Source organism: Eptatretus burgeri, chromosome 9 (genome assembly GCF_056783735.1).
Source record: "Eptatretus burgeri isolate ZD-2024b chromosome 9, Ebu_testis_v1, whole genome shotgun sequence".
NCBI classification, from domain to species: Eukaryota; Metazoa; Chordata; class Myxini; order Myxiniformes; family Myxinidae; genus Eptatretus; species Eptatretus burgeri.
This window is the reverse complement of record NC_140969.1, coordinates 85,230,712-85,252,399: the sequence shown is the minus strand read 5'-3', so window position 1 is coordinate 85,252,399 and position 21,688 is coordinate 85,230,712. Positions and strand designations below refer to the sequence as shown.

General features: G+C 46.4%; 1 protein-coding gene across 2 annotated transcripts in view; it reads right to left on the bottom strand.

Annotated features, from left to right (window-relative positions):
* Window positions 1–4,313: 4,313 nt before the first annotated feature.
* Window positions 4,314–21,688, bottom strand: part of LOC147020510 (bromo adjacent homology domain-containing 1 protein-like) — a 78,042-nt gene continuing 60,667 nt past the window's right edge. For both annotated transcript variants that reach the window (XM_085895908.1, XM_085895907.1), the window contains exons 5-7: window positions 19,025–19,104; window positions 8,664–8,755; window positions 4,314–7,290 (exon numbers count right to left, since the gene is read on the bottom strand). In XM_085895908.1, the coding sequence (XP_085752034.1) occupies window positions 7,095–7,290; window positions 8,664–8,755; window positions 19,025–19,104 (368 nt within the window). In that variant the 3' untranslated portion in view covers window positions 4,314–7,094. The remainder of the gene's footprint in view (window positions 7,291–8,663; window positions 8,756–19,024; window positions 19,105–21,688) is intronic.

Sequence of the window (21,688 nt, the reverse complement as noted above, 5' to 3'; positions counted from 1 at the left end):
TTCTTCTTCTCTTCTTCTTCTTCTTCTTCTTCTTCTTCTTCTTCTTCTTCTTCTTCTTCTTCTTCTTCTTCTTCTTCTTCTTCTTCAACAGGCACCATTATCCCACCTTTCTCGTGAGATCGGCTGTGGGAAGCAGCTGAGCCCGAGTCTTCACGAACCGGTTGGCCAGGCCTGACGTTCGACGAGTTAGGCTTCGGTGAGGGATTTGGAATTTGTTCAGGGTGCCGGCGATAGCTCGTGTACTCTTCGCGGAGAACGCCGTGGGGTCTTTAATATGTCCCACAACTAGTGCCGGCAGAGGGGACAACCGGCTTAACGTTCATCCAAGGGACGGTGGCGCACTCGTTGATGCGACTCCCTGGATGTGAAACACCGGGATGGCAGTTTATAGCTGAGATGGAGACAAGATCTTTAATCTTTGGCAAACCTACCAACCTTTTTGGAATGAAAATCGGTAGATTTTTGCGCGACGCAGGGGCATGCCTCCCCGGAAATTTTTGAAAAAATGGCGCACTCTCCTGCATTTTAGACCACTTTATAGACTCAATAAAATCAACTATTTACCACAGCAAACGATTTACCACATCTTCATGAAGGGCGTGCTATTGACAGCGTTCGCGTTTTCCACGTGTTTGCTCGTTTTAATGTGAGTGGCCATATCTCCGTCGCCGCTGTGAGACACAGATATATCAGTCCTGCACAGTTCACAGAACGCGTGCTTCGAACCTTTCCGCGATGCCTTGATCCACGAATGTTCTTTTGTCCACTCGTCCTTGAAAACATTGTCGTTCAGCAAAGGTGGCTTTTTCTTTTCAGACGTGTCCATTGTGATTGTTGTGAAAGCATCCGCGCGAAAAATGGCTTTGGTGTTGTCCACTCGACCATGCGACGCCAGCGATAGACGCGTGTCACGGTGTAGACGCGTGTCACGGTGTAGACGCGTGTCACGGTGTAGACGCGTGTAACGGTGTAACGGTGTGGACGCGTGTAACGGTGTGGACGCGTGTAACGGTGTGGACGCGTGTAACGGTGTGGACGCGTGTAACGGTGAGGACGCGTGTAACGGTGAGGACGCGTGTAACGGTGAAGACGCGTGTAACGGTGTGGACGCGTGTGACGGTGTAGACGCGTGTAACGGTGAAGACGCGTGTAACGGTGTAGACGCGTGTAACGGTGTAGACGCGCGCAAAGACGACAGAAAATCGTAAACTGCAAGGTACTGTGCAGTATCGAATTCTGCAACTCGGATAAAAAAAAATTTTCCCTGAATTTTAAAAACCGGTAGATTAAGCATGTAAAATCGTTAGCCCGTAGATAGCCTCGAAAATCGGTAGTCGACCGGCTAAATCGGTCGGGTTGGCAGGTATGATCTTGGGCTCGAGGTCATCTTACCCCCATGATTTTAATACTTTCCCTTTTCACTTGTTATTCAAGTACTGGACTGAACCGTCAACGAAACTTTGGCCACCTCAGATGCCATCTATATATTATGTACGCAAGATGTCGGAACAGTGTTCGGGTCAAACACATAAAACACACAACAAACCGTAATTCCTATACGTCGGCGTGTCAAGGTATCCGAGGGCGTGTCTCGCTATATGTTGGTGTGTCTCGCTTTACGTAGGAGTGTCTTGCTATCCGAGGGCGTATCTCGCTATACGTCGGCGTGTCGAGGTATCCGAGGGCGTGTCTCGCTACACGTTGGTGTGTCGAGGTATCCGAGGGCGTGTCTTGCTATATGAGGGCGTGTCTCGCTATACGTCGGCGTGTCGAGGTATCCGAGGGCGTGTCTCGCTATATGTAGGAGTGTCGAGGTATCTGAGGGCGTCTCGCTATACGTAGGAGTGTCGAGGTATCCGAGGGCGTGTCTCGCTATACGTCGGCATGTCGAGGTATCCAAGGGCGTGTCTCGCTATACGTCGGCATGTCAAGGTATCCGAGGGCGTGTCTCGCTATATGTTGGTGTGTCTCGCTTTACGTAGGAGTGTCTTGCTATCCGAGGGCGTCTCGCTATACGTCGGCGTGTCGAGGTATCCGAGGGCATGTCTCGCTATATGTTGGTGTGTCGAGGTATCCGAGGGCGTCTCGCTATACGTCGGCGTGTTGAGGTATCCGAGGGCGTATCTCGCTATACGTCGGTGTGTCGAGGTATCCGAGGGCGTATCTCGCTATACGTCGGCGTGTCGAGGTATCCGAGGGCGTATCTCGCTATACGTCGGCGTGTCGAGGTATCCGAGGGCGTATCTCGCTATACGTCGGTGTGTCGAGGTATCCGAGGGCGTTTCTCGCTATACGAGGGCGTCTCGCTATACGTCGGCGTGTCGAGGTATCCGAGGGCGTGTCTCGCGATACGTAGGAGTGTCGAGGTATCCGAGGGTGTGTCTCGCTATACGTAGGTGTCGAGGTATCCGAGGGCGTGTCTCATTATAATTACACATCGGGGCAATGAGATATCGGAGGGCACCACACCTTAGAATTTAAGGGCATGACTCACTCGGGGTGGCTGAGACTCAACACCTGACTCCGTGTTTCAGTAAGGGATGGTCATTCATGGATCAACCTGTGAACTCTTCATTACCTCTGCCACGACAGGTTATGTTTTCACCCGAACAGGATATCTCAAAAAGTTGTGGACGGATTCAGACAAAATTTGGTGGGCAGGTTGGGTACGGGACAAGGACGAAATGATTTGATTGTGGTGAAGATCCGGATGCTGAAATTTTAAAAAGTGATTCTTCACCATTGAGTGACGGGCCAAAAACTACATATAGCACGTTATCTCAAAAAGTTGTGGACGGATTGTGACAAAACTTGGTGGATGAGTTGGATCGGTGACAAGCACAAGCTGATTTGATTTTGGTTCCGGTCTGGATCCAGATCCGACATCAGTGGGATACAAAATGTAAACCGTTCAGCCTGGCGGAGGTATGCGCTCAACCAAGTGCCTTCTACAGTAGTTTCCACTGTTTGTGTTAAATTCAGTTTTGTACTCAATGATGGCATGGGACCTTTTTGACAGTGTTTGTATCATTGGTCGCAGTCATCCAATCACAACAGATCACTGAGAGAGACTCATGTTGACCATTTCAATCACAAGTTTGATTTTCAAAGAAAAGGACATGTTGCAGTTGTATTTTCCACCACCACTCGGTGGAATGGGTTGTTTCAATCATGCACGCGTGTGCCAGCCAGCTGCACGGGGCATGCTGGGAGCAGTGCGAGATGCTATGTGTCTTCATAATGTACACTTAAAGTGCCAGAACTACACATATCGTTATCCTCATGCAGCATGTCATTACCCAACCACTTCAGCCTGAAACACTGGCCACCCATGCTGAGTGAGCGATGACGTCATTGCGGGTAGTTAAGGGTTTTATCAAGTATGCTTACAGTTCACATGCGTAACTGATTATCTGAGGGTGATGGCCATTTGTAATTTTAAAGTGACAGGATAATATTTTAATTTTATAAAGTCACATTATAAAAATAGATATATACAAAACCCTATAGTTTGTATATATCCAGATGTAATTCGTGACTTTATCTTCAACAAATCCTGATGTTTGTGAGCGAGCGATGACATCATTTTGTGTAGTTGGAGGTTTCAGGGCAATCAGGGTGTTCTCCTGCAATGTCCCAAACAACTCTTCATAACACAATGAACACTCCAGCAGCTATGTCTTAGCATCGACAAAGTTACACAGACCTGCCAATATACATGAATGAAGGGACCAACTAGTACAAGCCACCAGTTGTGGGTTGGTTTGAGAGTCGAGCTATGCACACTCACCTCTGAGGTTGTTGAGTTTGGGTTTGACTCCCGCCCCAGCTATAAAACATCATCCTGGTGTTGTTTCACAGGCATGTGTGCCATCCCTCTGACGGAAGATAAACTGGGTGTTCCTTCTGCTAATATTAGTTGGTAGACATTAAAGATCACACGGTGTCCTTCATGAATAGTGGGTGAGTTATCACTGGAACCCTGAACACGACATATTCCTGCCTTGGCTGCAGGCGGCATGTGGTCTGGTCTTCTTGGAGGTTTCTCAACATCAGGTTACACTGCTTCTTCTCAGAGTGTGGTTGGTTTGTGGGCAGCAGCTCCTCCAGTATAAACAAATTGATAAGTGGTTGGCATGTTTCATGCAAAAGACCGTCTGCAGAAATGAAGGCACAACCAAAACAGATAGCTCCTCAATCGGCAAGGCACGGATCTGACGTTTTGACCACCGAGTTGTATTCCTCTGGGACTACCCAGGCATCACAGCTTACTTTTTGGCTTCAATCACAACCAAAATCACATGACAGCAAGATTCCCTGATAATGAAGGTAGTTTATTTCACAACGTTATAATAATTTGACACTGCCATCAAATGCACCACCGAAGCGCAATGGCAGGACGACAATTATTATGGTGGTTCATATCGTTCGAAGTTCATCGTTTATGTTGCGCAGCGAGGCAGTTTGCTGCACACTTCAGTGAGTTGGTGTGTTGTGGAATTATTAAACACAACATACTCAAATAAAAAAAAATGCCCACTTATGGATGGAGACGAAAACAAACAATTCAGTGAACCTGCACTTTCTGAAAATAATGACATCACTTCATTGCTGCACTTGTTTCAGCACAAGGCCGTCTCACATGACTAAAGGATTCCCTCTCCCACCCCCTCCCAAATCACCTCGTGTGTGACATTTCCCCTTCAATGCCCCCCAACAATCATTGACGACCCCAACAGGAGCGAACCAATGACTTGCCCAGAATGGTGGAGTCATGAACACCCTATCTCCGAATGCACAAATGGTCGGCAGCACCCATTTGTTGAGTTTGCCAGTCCTTTACACCCAAGTAGCAACCACACCTGCACTGTGGTGCTGATGGCAGGAGGATGGAGGTCTCCCTTTAAAGCAACGACCGCTGGGCGAGCCTCTGCTGAACTAACAAAAGCGCCATCCCACCCTATTATTAAAAATAATAATAATAATAATAAAAATGCACCAATCCGGCAATTTCATCACATACGGAGAATATAATCCACCATTTCCAAACATCCAACCATTTGTCCAGTACACAGCACTTCTCAACTTCCAAAACTCTCTGCCCCAACATTCCCTGGCATCCCCAACCCTGTAAACAGGATGTGTTGCATCAATACATTCTGGTGGTGCTGAAAGACACTGGCAAATATCTATATCCCAGGCAGACGGCTCCAAAAGGGTAGGATTCCCCCCCCCCACCCCACAATGATTGCAACTGCTGTGTGCCGCAGAAGTGGAGGACAGTTTGTGGCACGGACCCCATTTGCTTTCCTGATGCTCGCCTCACGCTGTGATGGAGAAATCATATTGCCGACGACAAATGTAATCCATTTCTGGTCCACACGTCTAGACTTATTTCAACACGTTTGTAGGCGAGAGTGATTTAAATGTGTGTTGACTTGTAAACCCTCCCCCCCAAAAAGAGGATACTTTTATGGCGTAGGAATTGGAACCCTGACGAGTTTCCTCATCGAAGTCCTTTTTGTTAGATATCGCTAAGCTTGGTTTATAAATAGCATACGAAAAATGCACAAACAAAAACCACTGAAACAGTAAATCTGGATTTTCAGCACATCTTGGAGGGAATGCTCAAAACGTGGGTGAGATGATGGCAGGGGGTGTAGGGAAAAGGGAGGAGTAAACCAGTAAAATTGGCTAGATGGCCATTTGCGCCACATCGTGTAATGGAAAAGTATAATACAATAATATAACTTGAAAAGTTTCTACCTCGCTCTTGGCACAGCGAGCGAATCCGTGCCATTCAAAGCGGCCCATGTTATGCATTTAAACGCATTCCTTTCGCTCGAATGTACGCACACATTGGGAAAGATATTAGGAGATCGTCTAAATGGAGGCACAAAGTATTATGTACATTAAGGCTACAGGTTCTCCTCGCTGTGAGCAAATCCACAAGCAAACGAACGGTTTAAAAGACTTACACATGTGCTTAGCATACAATCTACGCTGGTCAAAGTGCAGAGCAATAGAGAAAGGCGGCAGGAGGTGGTGCGTCCGTCGACGTCCGCGCAAAGCTAAAACATGGCACGAGTCCGTTTGGGCTTCAAACTGTCCGGGAACACCCGACACGAGTAACGGAAGCGACCAGCTTTAGGGACACAATTTGATCCACACAATTACGTTCCGCGGTTCCTTCCTGGCCTCACAGCACACGAGACGAGTTTCTAAGGATATCGAAACCAAATGCCAAGTGCAACTGTCATAGGGTTGATGCTGGGAAATCAAGTGCTGCTTGAATTTTGGTTCCACAATTTGAGGGACTGCTTCCCACAATGGGGCGTGTTGGAAGTTAAAGCATCATAGAAAAAGAAAGAAATACATTTCTACAGCTCTCGGAACAAACTGCAACGAACAAAACGTTAAATAACAAATTCGACCTTGGGCGATAGCATAGGCCGGAGGCAAACATAAATCTACAAAATTCTAGCTGGCTTGGGAATGACCTAGACTATGGGCTTTGCAGGCAGAAACCACTCTGTTGCTCCATCCTTCATGTAACATAAAATTAAAGAAATAAGTACGACGCTAATGTGCCGGCAGAAGTTTCACAAATTTTCAAACGGCGACATGGCAAATGCAACCCGCCGCCTCCGAGAAGATGTTTCCCTACAAATGGAATTGGAGGCACGGCACAGTTGTACACAGGTGAAGAGCGTCGCAGGGATGTGAAGATGAGAAAGGCCGCAAAATAAATTTTGCTTCAACCATCCGGTGATCAAAATTACGTTCAGCCTGGAACATCACGTTTGGTCCAAGCCACAACCTTGCAGGGTATTAGGCAGAACGCCACCTGCTGCGCTAACCAAGCGCCTTGCCTTCACACCAATGTGGCTTTGGTCAGCTTTAATTCCAGTTGCAATGCGTCCATTATCACTCAATCGAGGCTTTGCCAGTCCGGAAAAATGAACATCAACTTGGAAGGTCGGGTGGGGGTGACATAGAAAGGTTAAGAGATTGGGGGTGAGGTATGGACATCTGTGCAGGAGTGCAATCAGGAAATAGGAGAAAGATAAGAGGGATATTGTGCAGAAGTGCAATCAGACAGGATTCTTCAAAATCCTTCCCAAGCGAAAATCATAGACGCGGCGGCACACAAACACCAAAGAAGAGCTGACACCGTGATGGAGGTGCTGGTGGGCCAGACGGGAGTATGCCAGAAGTGGTGGGACAAGGTTTCGGGCTCCGCACCCTGCAATTGCCTTCGTCCGTCTGCGCATTTCCTCAGCACGAAACCTGGAGGCAGAATTTACATGAGGTAGACACTAATGAGTTGCAGCATATTTAGTGAGAACGCAATCCAAACTAAAATGGTGCTCGGTAGAGCGCATACCTCCGCCAGGCTGAACAATTTACGTTTTGTACCCCACTGAGAGGCCAGATCTGGATCTGGACCTGAACCAAAGTCGAATCGGCTGGTTCTCGTCACCGAACCAACTCATCCACCTAGTTTTGTCATAATCCGTCCATCCATCCATCCATCTACAACTTAAATTTTTTTTTAAGTTCCCATATCTGGAGCTTCACCAAAATCAAATCAATTCCTCCCTGTAATGCACCCAAGCTGTCCACAAAGTTTCATCGAAATACATCCATAACTTTTTGAGATATCCTACTCAGACAGACGACAGACAGGGGTGAAAACATAACTTCCGGTGGCGGAGGTAATAAACACAGCGATGAACTAGAACGGGCACTCATAGAGCGCATACCTTCGCCGCCACTACTTTTTTTGTTCTTGGTATGAGTGTCGGGAACTGGTTTCATATCAATGGTCTTATGACACAAACCACATATCTATAATGTCATGACCCCCCCCCCGACTTTCGGGAGCTACGGACTAAACAACAATCAACTCACGTCGTTTTGGCGAGTCTTCACTCGCAAGCTCGGTGAATACAACGTTTCAACAAGAGAAGGTAATCTCGTTTGATGCTGGTTTCATGCAAATCGAATAAGAATTGACTGAGTTATGTCGAAAACCGCATATTTTTCAAGGGCGTGACACCCCCCCCCCCGACATTTTACCCCAACCGGTGACATGTGTTATGACGTCATTGTGTCACAAGATTGGGCATTAAATTCTGAACATTTTGGTGCTGGGTTCATGTAAAGCGAACAAGAATTGACCGCGTTATGACAAAAACAGCATATTTTTCAAGGTCGTGACCCCCCTGACCTTTGACCCCTAACCAGTAACAAGAGTATGGGCGTCATTGTGTCATATTGCATATCACAAGATGAGGCGTTGAATTCTGAACATTTTGGCGTTAGTTGCATGCAAATTGAATATAAATTGACCGTGTTATCGTAGAAAGATGATTTTGACCTTTTCGTGACCTTGACCTTTGACCCGAACGATCCCAAAATCTAATCACCAATCATCCCACCAAATTTCATGCAATTAGGTTTAATACTTTTTGAGTTATACGAATCACAAGATTACAAATAAATAAATAAATAAATAAATAAATACACGCCGACCAAAATATAACCTTTCGCAGAATGCGAAGGTAACAAGGTTCCATCGAACCACCATGCAGGAGGTTCCTGCTTTGGAACTTATCAAAGCAACATTTAAAAATCAAAACCAAATGTCCCAAACTCACCTGCAATACTCAAGGTAAGTGAGAACAAAGCATTTGTCTTCTATGCAAGCCACGCTGTTTGCATCTTGATGTCGAGAGGCAAATATCTCATTCTGTTTAGCAAAATGAAAGACAAGAAAAACAAAATTGAGGGAAGCATAAAAAAAAATTTATTAAAACAGCACAGGAATCATTATGCAAAGCATGATGGGTGTCCGCTCAGCTTGAGGCTACAGACCTTCTGTCCTCTCCGTTTAACCTCCTCAGACGTGATATGCTTGACCAATGACTTCTCCTAATCGACAATGCTTACTTTCATGCTTTTAACCCCCTCATCTCTCATTCAAAATCTACATTCTACGTCTTCTGGCATCGACCACATCAGTGTCTTCTGAGAGCATATTTGTGGCGGTTGGTGACTTGCGGTCCTGCATTTTTATTTGTGGTCCTGTACAAGTACTCGAAGCAGAAAAGCCTTCTATTTGATCATATTTTACTCCATTGTTATTATTTTACTATTAAATGTCTTATTTATAAAATTATTAATGATTTTTGGACTTAAATTTGGGGGGGGGGCTGGAACGTATCTCATTGATTTACATGTTATAAACTGTTCGGATTTTGCTGAGGTCACCAAGAATGAATGGCCACCAACTAGTTTAGTGAGAAAGTAGTAAGCCATGTGGACATGTGAGATGGGTGATGCCCAAGATTCTCGGAGCCTTGACCTCCACAGCTTCCAGGAAAGTGAGATGGGAAGCATGTATGTTACATATGTCATTCAGAACAACAATCCAATGAGCTTCAAATGAATGCTTGATATATGATGAGAAGCTCTGCAGAACCAAAGAAGGCCTTTTACAAGCACAGAATTCCTAGTCTGTGCCTGGCTTTAATGGCCAGCTTGGAGATGTGAACTTCTCAAGAGGGGTCACCAGCTGATGAGGCCCAAAAATTCAGGAACCAAACGTCCTCGAGGGGTTATCACAGAAATAGCTAGGTGGGTTTTATCGAGCATCCTTGCAGACATTAATTGTAAGAATGAGACTTATGTGCGTTAAATGTCATGTTCCAGGTACTGAGCAAGTTTTTGATATTTTTGGGGTCTGCGTGGGAGATGCCATTATCACTCCCCATCACTTGAATGGAGAACTGTTAGACAATGTTGAGTCACAAAAAGACATCATTCATGGAAACCAAGAGAATTGGTCACAAGGCGCTTTTGGCCATGCCAGCTAGCCTCCACAAGTAGAATAGTTGAAAAGCAATCATCAAGAAACTACACACAGTTTTCATGCATGAAGAAAGTCAGGCAGGAAAGAAGACAGCAACGAATGCTACACACAAAGAGCTTGGGAAGCAGAGCCAGGTGTCAGACTGTGTTGAAGACATGGGATATATCCGGAGACACAACTCCAACCTCCTGTTTCTGATTTAGGTGTTCAATGCATTGTGCAAGTATAATCAGCTTTTTCATTTTTCTTTCTTTCTTTAGTGATGCGAGGTAAGCGAGAATGCAAAGGGATGGACAAGAGGGATACTTCAGCAAATATTTTTTTTTGGGGGGGGGGGGGAGAGCGGGCATGGAGGTGGTGTAACAGGTGTATGGGCATGATGTTAACAGCGATATCTTTAACAGCTCATTGGAGTCACCTCGCGAACCGAGTAGAGAAGCATGATGTTGACAGCTCAACGGAATCAGGACAGGTACTGAAGGATTGCAGAGTATTAAATGCAACACCACTATTTAATAAAGTTTCCAGAGAATAATTGGGGAACTATAGACCTGTTTGTATAACTCAAGTTGTTGGGAAGATGTTGGAGATGTTAATTTGGGATCAGATAGGGATCATCTTACTATAATTGTCTGTCTGTCTGTCTGTCTGTGTTCCCAGGTACCGCAAAAACGGCTGAACCGATCACAACCATTTTTTGGGTGTGTAATCCTGGGACCCCTTGGAGTAAAATAGGCATAAATATTGTTACGGCTGTGGAAATTCGCATTACACCATAAAGGGCCCTCAGGTGAGATATCTCGATAGGTACATGTGTAGTTAGCCCAAACCCATTGTATAGAGGGAATTTTTGTGATCCATTCGGGCTGCGATCCGCCAGTTAGTCGTTTTTCTTTCTCTATTTTTTTATTTGAAACAAACAAAAACCGCCAACGATGCTGGTGGGCTTTTCCCGCCATTCTTCCCCACGCTTGGTGTGAGGGAAGGGGGAGGGGCAGCTCGCCGCCAATTGGTGAATGAACAGCATGAGGCGGTCGGGGTGAGGGAACGCCCCTTTTCGAGAAACCTCTCGAAGGAGGGTGGAGCCGAAAACGGGGCGGAGTGAAGGGTGGAGCCCCGTGCTATAAAAGTCGGACACGGGCGGGGCGCGTTCTCTCCCTCTTCCTGCGCTCTCCCACTTCCTCTCGCTCTCTCCCCGACTCGTGGAACTCGCCTCCGTCCGAAGTCGTTGTTGGATCCTTGCTGAGCTGTCGTCATGGTGGAGTGTCTCTGCGTCGGTGTGGAGCTCGTGGAACTCGCGGAGCCCGAGGAGCTCGTTGAAGTCGAGCTGTGTCGTCGTGGTCGAGTGTCTCTGCGTCGGTGTGGAGCTCGTGGAATTCGCGGAGCCCGAGGAGCTCGTTGAAGTCGAGCTGTGTCGTCGTCGAGTCTGGTCGAGTCGGCAGTGGAGGACGGCGAAGGAAGCGGAGCTCAGAGTGGAGGTCGTGGGAGGAGGACTCGACGGCCGCACCAAGGGAAGTCCTTTCTTTTCTTTGGGTTTGTGAAAATGACTGTGGGTGGCGCCTGTCCTTAAAGTAGTATTAAGTGTTGCCGTGTGTATGCGTATTCGGTTTTAACTCTTCCTTAGCTTTTTATGTGCATTTTTCTTTTGTTGTGGATACGTGCTTGTCTGTGTGTGTGTGAACTTGCTCCCCGTTTCGCTGCGTCCTTTCCTTTGTTTGACTCTCCATCTTGCATCACGTAAGGGGTTCGTAGTGGGTTCAACATCCCGGTAATTAATCGGAACCGTCAAGGCCGACGATAACCGCTCGGTTATAACTGTAGAACGGAACGGACCGCTTAAGCGGTTCGTGTCCGGAGTCGGCCTGTGGCGTGGTACGATCGCCCGGTCGACCATTCGCACAGGTACTTAGGTAGATCGAATTTGGCGAGCAACCCTATCCTGCACGGGTGGGCAATTGGCACGATCATGGTGAGGTTAAACCCCCACCCGTGACTAGCTCCCGGCGTTGTTCCGAGAGGGTCACGACTGAATTGTCCGTTCCGGTGGGCGACGTGCCGCGATTCGAGTTACGTGGCCGTTCGCACGCCGGCGGGCGCGAATTCGCAACAATATAATAACATGACCCCCTTGACGGCTCCCGGAGGGAGCGGGTGCTTCCAGTTCAATAAATTAAAACCAATTAAAGGTAGTCACCATGGATTTACTGAAGGGAGATCATGTTTAACAAATTTCTTGGAATTCTATGAAGTATTTGCCGTAGTTTCTGACTGGGTGGATGACGGAAGTGCAGTGGAGTGTCGTGTATCTTGACTTAAAAAAGGAAAAAAGCATTTGATAAGGTACTAGTGAGGAGGTTGAGGGCTTGTGGAATGGCTGGTTGGGTTTACAAGCCATACCATAAATACTGATGTGTAACCACACCCAGAGTACGTACGGTATCGGCCTTGTATACACAGAGCTGTGCATCGATAACATCAGTGGGGCCTGAGCTGAACTTACTCAGGTGTGCATGAATGGAATGTGTAGGAAGTCACAACGTTAAGCGAGGAATGACTGTACTCTCGTAGATTGGGCAGATGATTGGCAGATACAGTTCAGCGTACTCAAATGTAAAGTGCTGGAGATGGGTAGGGTCTGGCGATATATCAAAATACCGGTTATAGCGATATAATTTTAAACAATGATATACTGGTAATGGAATTCTGAATATACCAGTATACCGAACCCCCCCCCCCCCAAAAAAACCCGGTACATCACCAACAAATCATTAAATACCGCACATGATTTTCAAAACGTTTGATGAACTTAACGTCTCGGCTAAACATGGAAGAGGAACAGTGAAACGTATGACATCAAGACGTACCAGGAAGTAAGTGCAGTGGGTTTCAACTTTTAACCCTCAGCATTGAGCTCATCTGCTCCGTACAAGCAATCGCGTTTTTCTTTGCCCTCGTGGCTAGTTTTAAAGCAATTGGTTATTTTTCGTTAATCGGATGTGCTTTTGAAATCCTGTGCAAAGTCGGTGATCTGCAATAGCGATACCGGTATGAACATACCGGTAAAGCATTCTGCAATCGTCATACCGGTGTGGCAATAGCAATGGATCCTGACCTGTGTCGATTACCAATGCTCATCTCACTTTAAAACAATTTTTTTTTAATACAAGTTGAAGTTGGAAGTAAAATAATCACTTGGAGGGGGGGGGCAATACCTTGAAAAGCTTACTGTGTGTCAATGATGTGCATGTCATATATGAATACGTAATGGACCTTGCATAAAAAATTTAATTGAACATTTTTCTAATTTTAACAATATTGATATACCACGATATGACCCATCAGGTATATCGAGATCGGGGGGAAAACAAAAACAAAAACCGACACCGACTAAGCCTAGAGATGGATAAGAATAATGAAAATAGATATTGTTGCGGAGCCGGGTATCGGCTGCGAGCACAACTGCGAGGTGGGGCAGTAGGGTCGACTCCACCGAACACCCAGAATCTAGATCGTACCTTTCGGAAAACTCCGAAGGTAAGGGTCCCTTACCGGACCGTGAATTGTCAATAATTCCACCACGTGGTACAGGGTTATTTGCCAATCTTCAAAATACCTACAGATCCATGTTGGCAAGTTACAGAGTATTCACACCCTCAACGGCACTCGTACGAGTTGAGCCGTTAGCGTGCCCGACCCGTGCGCAACCCGAGCGGATGGTTGCCGAAGTCCCGTCGGTCCAAACGTACATTTACAGCGGCAACAGCCTTTGTAATTCATCAACACGCACCATGCTAAGCCAATGGAAGAAACACAGAAACAAGCTGATACATTTAACAAACGGGGTATTTCTTCACAGTAATCGGGGAAACGAGGGAAGCACGTAAGGGCAGAGTTGTCACGACTAATGGAGAATGCAAATTTACACACAAGCACTTAAACAATTCCTACTTAAAGACGGGCCCACAGACAGACGCACACCAAAAAGAAACGGACCCAAAATGGTCTTTATTATTCCTTCAGCTCGGAGGGAAGTCGAGCTGAGGGACAAGAAAGTGACAGGCTACCTGGCCGTGAGCGCACGGCTTGACGTCCGCACCTTCCCAGTCGGCCAAGAACGGACCAGGGCAGCCAGACGCAGACCACGCCAGCCACGACACGAGCTGAGAACCAGAGCACGCCAGCGACGAGATGCCTTTCGCCCAGCCTCGAGAGATGCATTTTGAACGGCCCCGAATTCTTCCTCTCCACGCTCGAGCAGATCCTCTCGATTATTTGCTCTCCGTCCCTTTTATCGCTCTCGGACGCGGTCCGCTCAGGCGTGGCCCGCTCAGGTGTGGCTCGCTCTCGGTGGGTGGGACACGACGCATTCCCTTATTTGGCGCGCAGCCAAGCGAACCGGTTCATGACCATATTTGGGAATGGAATTCCAACCCCGAACGAATTCCGAACACACCCGCATACCAGCGAGCGCGCGGAGAATGCCGAGAGCAGAGGGTTGGCGCTGTGACAGCGAAGATGGTGTTGTTGTTGTAGTTGTAGATGTCGTAGCCGTAGTTGTTGTGAGTGATGTAAAAATCCTAACTATCAAAATAACTGCGCATGTACATTTATTCACCCATTAAACGAGGGACGGGGACCCGAACTAAAAAAACACATACTTGCCGATATAACTCTTCTTTAGGACCTGTATGTTTAGTGCTCATGGCTTCCAGATTCGTAACAATATTACATGATGCAAGGGGAAATTTTGGAGTTTGTCACACAAAAGAAGGATCTGTGGGTGGTAACAGATATTGTGGGGGGGGGGAGGGGGTGGGGTAAGCAGACAGGACAATGCCAGGCAGCTATAGGCAAAGCAAACAGGGTTTTAGGTTGTATTCAGAGAGGTGTAAAGTAAAAATCAAAAAAGGTAGTGTTAACACTGTACAGGAATTTAGAATACTGTGTTGTGTATTTTCGCCACTTCGCGTGCCGACGACCGCCTTTAGCTCAATTGCAGCCGCGCGCGCCCACCGAACGCGGAAATCTAGTCGCAGCTTCCGGATCAACGCCGAAACCCAGCTATGGGTGTTTTTAACACACCATGAACCAGCCAACTCTTCTGGTCGGGTCGACCTACAGGGTCGATCGCCGAATTGTCGATGTACCTAATTATTCGCACGGACAGAAATGCTGGAAGTTTATACCTTGACGGAGCCTGCACGGAAACGAGCCGCTTAAGCAGTGATCCCGGGCTAAGCTATACTATGCCGTGAGGAGCGGCTGAAGGAGACGGGACTTCATAAATAGGGAACTGACGAAGATGTTCAAGATAATGAAAGGTGGAACCATAACATAAGCACAAGTTTAAAAAAAACAAAGACGGATAGTGATCGAACCAGAGAAGATAGTTTGAAAGTGAAAAAGAAGGTTACAACATAAAAAATACCCCCGAGAGGGAGTGCCGGTCATCTCTGCCAGAGGTTGAAAGTAACTCTGTGCCAGACTGGAATAGGGGCAGTTCATAAAGTAGGTACGCTCCACTTCTGGGTTTCAAAACCACCCACCCCCCTCTGTATGCAGGCTAGTGACCACCCACCCACCCCCTCATACATCGCTAATCGCTTGCAAAGCCAGCAGTTCCTTATGGACCGATGTTTGTAAGCCATGACGATGCAGTCCCGAGCGGTGTAATTTACCTTTTTCTTTTAATATCACAGCACGTCAATTTTGAAAATAAAAGTACAAATTGACATTCAAAACAATGTTAATGTCATAAATGAAAGTAAGTGTGCACATAAACTTGTGTTCCATTGTTTTAGTTAAATCTGACAAAAGCATCAAATGTAATATTTGTCTCGGAGAGTTCCGGTTCTTAATTTTTTAATACCTTTTTTTTTTGTACGTACTTTATGAACGGCCCATACGGGGAATCAGAACGAAGTTTGAAGGGCTATAAAATCGGAACGAGAGCAAATTTCAAAAAAATGGCTCGTGTTGTTCTAGTTAATAGTCCATAGTATCTGATTCACCAATAACATTTGATCTCTCTTGATAAATGAGGGAGGAGATACGATTTTCGCAACTTTGACCTCGACCTTGGACGACCTTGTAAGTTATATCGTTGTGCATGTCTCATCGACCTCTATCCATTCCACTATTGGTTATTTGTCTCCACTCGGTTTGATTGTGGACGGATGGACGTACGTACGGACGGATGGACGTACAGACTTCGAGACTGGGGTTATTAGGTCATCTCTACTGAGATGATAGAGATGACCTAAAAAGGCAGGAGATTTGATAAAGAAGGTTGTTGATGCATGGAACAGTCTTTCGGAGAAGGGGGTAGCAGCAGGGACCGTTGATATTGTTGCGGATTCGCGCCCGCCGGCGTGCGGACGGCCACGTAACTCGAATCGCGGCACGTCGCCCACCGGACGGACAATCCAGTCGTGACCCTCTCGGACTAACGCCGGGAACCAGTCACGGGTGGACCTTTCGGTCTCACCACGATCGTGCCAATCGGCCCCCGCGTGGGATAGGGTTGCTCGCCAAATTCGACCTACCTAAGTACCCACACGGAGGGTAGACCGGGCGATCGCACCTCGCCGCAGGTCGACTTCGGACACGGGCCACTTTAAGCGACCCGTTCCCTACTATCGGGATAACCGAGCGGTGTTATTCGTCGGCCTCGACGGTTCGATTAATTATCGGGCGTTTTAGCCCACGACCAACCCTTTACGTGAAGCAAGATGGAGATTCAATGAAAGAAAAGACGAAGCGAAGCGGGAAAACAGTTCAACAATAAGCACATTTATTTCGCGATGAACGGAAAGCACACATATACAATTCCACCAAAAGCACATGTAAAAGAAGAAGACAATGCAATATTACACAAAAAGCAAATGCAACAATGCAGATCTAACCGACTACCGGGCACACGGCAACACTTATACAATTTTACTTCACAGACGGCGCCGACAACACATATTCCCAAAGCAAAAGAAAAGAGAACCACCCTCCAGGATGAGGGGGGTAGGCGGGCCTGGGGCCGAGACCGTGTCGGGCCTACACGTCTGATGATGAGACGCGGAGCGGCGGTGGTGCCTCAACTCTGCGGGCCTCGCGGACAGTGTCTGGTAGGGGGTGGGAAGGGGGCCCCCTTTGTCGCACTATCTCAGCGTGGGGGGAAACAGGAGGGGGTTGCTGATGCTCGGGGGAAGGAGGATTTCACCCTGTCTTGGGTCCCGCGGCGAGCGTCTCCTCCTCCACCTCGGTCGCGTTGCTGGCCTCTCTGGTGTGCAGCTCCCGGCACCGACGCGAGCACCCCCTCGTCCGCCTTCACCGCCGTCACCTCTCCACAGCTCCGTCCTCTTCACTCTGACTAGTACCACTTCTTTCCAGCTCCACCGACGACTCTCTTGAACTCCGCACACTTCCAACTTCCAACTGAACTGACTTGACTGACGAACGCAGCCGTTTTTATAAGCCCCGTGGCTTCGCTCTTTCACCCTTGACCCTCTGCCTCCGACCCTTCACCTGGCTCCCCATTGGCCCGAGGAAAAGTGGGCGTGAATGCTTTTTGATCCATGAATTTGCATATAGCGACCGCCCTCCAACGCCCTGGAGGCGGGGCCAAATCGCCCCTCGCTCACCGATTGGACGGAACAAAAGTGGGCGTGAGTCGTTTTTGATCCATTTTTTCTTCGGAAAGTCCGTGATGTTTTTGAACACGCTGCTCGGTGCGCGCCCTACACGAGTCCAGCATCGGTGCCCACGAGTGGCGCGAGATGGTGTGGATGCGATGGTGGCGAGTTGTGACGGTAAAGGTCGTGGCGGTTGTGGTGAAGCGGCGTTGTGGTTGGTGGTTGTTGTTGTGAAGCGGAGTTGTGGTTGGTGGTTGTTGTTGTGAAGCGGCGTTGTGGTTGGTGGTTGTTGTGTGATGGCTGTTGAGACGTGGTTGGTGGTGGTAATAATGGCGGCTGGTCCAAAATAAAGATAGTAAAAGAAAAACGGCTATCCTGAAGAGTCGCAGCCCGCATGAATGACATTTATTCCCTCTAGACAACGGGTTTGGGCCTAACTACACATATACTTACAGAGATATCTCACCTAAGGGACCTGAATGGTGGTTTGCGAATTTCGTCAACCACAACACTATATTTACACTGGATTTGGAGAAGTACTTTGAAGCAATGGGCAGAAGCAATGTGTACACGGATATTGGGAGGAACGGTTGGCAGTTTAAGACTACCAGGTTTGATGGAGTTGTGATGCCTGTAGCGTGGGGATGTTTGTTCTGCACATGTATCATGTGAGGTGGGAATTAATTTATTTTATTTTTTTGGCTGCTTAATCTCAACCTAATCCGTTTTTTATTTATTTGCTTTAATTCGTTTATTTATTTTTAAAAGGGGTACAGGGATAGTGTTGTGCCCCTGGGTTGTCAGTGTGAAGATGACAAAGACACGATGAATTGAGCAGCTAACTCCTGTGTGGGTTGTATTAATTTTCCCGAGCCTCAAAATATGCAATGACAAAACAGCCACAAAAAAAATAACAACAAGCATCTGAGCACATTGCCATGCATGTCTATCATCTGAGCACCTCGCTCATGTTGGAACTCGGTTTCAAACCCCATATACGGCACCTGTTGATTTGGCCTTGTAATTCATATAGTAGTACAAAGAGGTCACAAAAAAAATAAGCATCTGAGCACATTGCCATGCATTTCTCTCATCTGAGCACCTCGCTCATGTTGGAACTCGGGTTCAAATCCCATATACGGCACCTGTTGATTTGGCCTTGTAATTCACATAGTAGTACAAAGAGGTCACCTCATGTCCTCATCCTGCACGTGATAAATGTAAAGCTCCTCTGTGAGCATTCTGGTTTGAAGCTAAGCATAATGTAAAAGTAAGAGTTTTTTCAGGATGTTATGAAACATTTTATTTTAAATGTCTAGCAAAGTAAATGGCAGCTAACAGATTTATAATCCAAGTATTTGTTTGATCAAGTTAAACTAGAGTACCCGTTCCTATATAACTCAAGTGTTTGTAGCATGGAACAAAAAGCCTCGTGGAATGCATCAACACTGTCAGACAGACAGACAGACATTTTCTACACAAGATGACAGTGGACAAAATGTGATGCAGACAGACAACATACCTCTCCGTGTTGTGCAGCGTTGCGACCAGCCTGTGTGTGCTCGGGTCGATAGTACCAAAACAAGCTCATTGTAAGTTCTCCTTCATGTTAACACACATGCAAATACAAAAATAAATAAATAAATAAGTTCAGTAAAACATTGCCAAGCCAAGCACAAGATGGACAGACCAACTGTCTGACAAAGTGAATGTTCCTAGCAAAACTGTTGTCAGTTTTAAATGTTGCATAACAAACTTATAACTTCACAAAACAGACCAATAATAATATTGCTGTGAGGATGCCTTCTGAGGAGCAACATTGAATAACATAACTGTAGTTATTTCCCACATTGTATGCATGAGAATAATTGTGAGAATTTAATTGTGACATCGGATATGCATTGATTTATGTGTAGAAAGATGTTGTAAACCTTCCCCACACAGTACATCATTCCCACTCTCCCCCTCGTGAAAATCCCGGTCCGTGACCCGAGACCGTTACTGAGCAAGCCATGTCTCCACTTGGAACTCGCTGCGTTGTGCTGGACGCAGCCTCCGGTATTCAGTCTTGTCTGACTACTGAGGAGTGTCTGGGGCCTTAAGGTTCAGCTTATTTAAGGTTCCCATTTGTTTGTCGACTAGTCGGTGCGTATTGCGGGGGATTATTGACTATATTACTTCTTTTTGTATTCCCTCCCCATGTGTCAATTGACTTTAAAACTTGTTCTCTGGGTGCATTTGTGCGTTTGATCGCTATTAAAATGATACATGTCCGTTAAAGGACAGATTGGGTGTGGGCGAGTAGCGCCCTGTAAAATGACCGTGCCTGCGTTTAACGATTTTGCTCGGCCGCCATGAGAGTAACGTGCACACGGCACCGATCAGCACGACATCGACTGGCTCGGTGGCTCCATTGGAGTAAGAATCGAGAAAGAATACAGTACTCGTCACTATCCGGAAGTTCGCATATCGCAGTTATGATTATTCGCAATTTAGTTTTAATGGCCAATTATTCAATTAGCGCCAACGTATTTTGCCTTTTCGCAAGGAAAAACACGGAGGGGAGAGGAGAGGAGAGGAGAGGAGAGGAGAGAAAAAACCCGTAATGGCGAACGCGGCTGAGTTTCTCTTCACAATCGACCACAGCTATGCAGCAACGCTTCTTGTCATTGGTTGATATAAAATGGCCGCAGCAACGGTTCCTGTCATTGGTTGGTAAATAAATGGCCATAACTTGGGAAGCACTTGTCCGATTAATATCAAACCTTGAAAAGGCACATCCTCAGGTCCCCAGCAATATATCTGGCAAGTTTCAATTAGATTGGACCAGCGGTTGTCGAGAAACAGCGGTCACAGACACACACACAAACACGCACACACAGAGATTGCTGGAATCTATATTAATATTTTGGCACGCCCCTTTCTTTGTTCCACCATCAGATTTTTGTTACTGCATGAAATGAAACAAGATTTGGCACATATACTAATGATATTATTGTCTTCCTTAAGAGGCCCCTCAAAATTCGTTTTGATGCATTTTCACAAACTCCAACGGATTCCATTCAAATTCGGTACGATTATGGCTTTTGGTCCAACTTAGGTCATTGGCTATAAATCTTTTCCATAACACTTCTGATATTCGAAAAAAATCGATAAATCGATATCCCTTATGGAATTTTCCATTCAAATCCACTCAAGTTTAAGGCCTACGGGGGACGCAAATTTCCACTTTGCCCCGGGCGCTGTTTACCTCCGCTACGCCAAGCTGTTAGGGTTAGGGTTAGGGTTTGGGTTAGTGTTAGGGTTAGCTACCCTAACACTAACCCTAACAGCAAACCCTAACCCTAACCCTAATCGCTAACCCTAACCCTAACCGCTAACAGCTATTCAGGAAATTTGCAAGAAAGCCCGGGCAACACCAGGCTTTATTGCTAGCCCGAGCAACGCCGGGCATTACTACTAGTTATAGATAGATGAAACATCAGCACACACCAAAATCTCACCAATTAAATCGAAAAGAAAAAAGCCATTATCTGGATGATTGTTATCCAGAAAGCCAGGGTGTAACTTGAAACATAGATTGTTCATCTTCCAGTGTTTGTGGATGGGAGTGCAACCCACCCCCCCCCCATGTTATTTGGGTCAATGTACAGACTGCGTACGTACTTTTGTGACTGCGCATATGTGGGCCAGATGTAACAGTGGTGTCTGTCTTTAAGCATAGGAGGGATGCCATCTGGAGAATATTTTATTTACAACTCTGATATCATAGGTCACATGGTATGGCAATCACATTGGATTAATGGAGGAAAAAATTTGGACATCTCCGAAATACTCAACAAAGAAAATTGAAACTTGGCATGTGTCATCAACTTCCAGTGGGCTATCTATGGTGATAACAATGACAATAGACAAAGTGGTATTTCAGCCAAAATTGGTTGAACTGAAATACTTATCCGAAAAATCTGAAACTTCATAGATCCGATCTCCGACCCAACATGAGTGGAGAACTAAATTTATGATGTCATTGATCATATGGTCTGGTGGTCATATTGGATTGAAAATAAAAATGGAAAAATAATCTTCTCCAGAACAGCTTAACATCGATGCAAAATTTCATACATAAGAATGACTAACCATGGGGAACATTGTTTGAATTTTCCTTCCTATTCATCTTCATTGATGC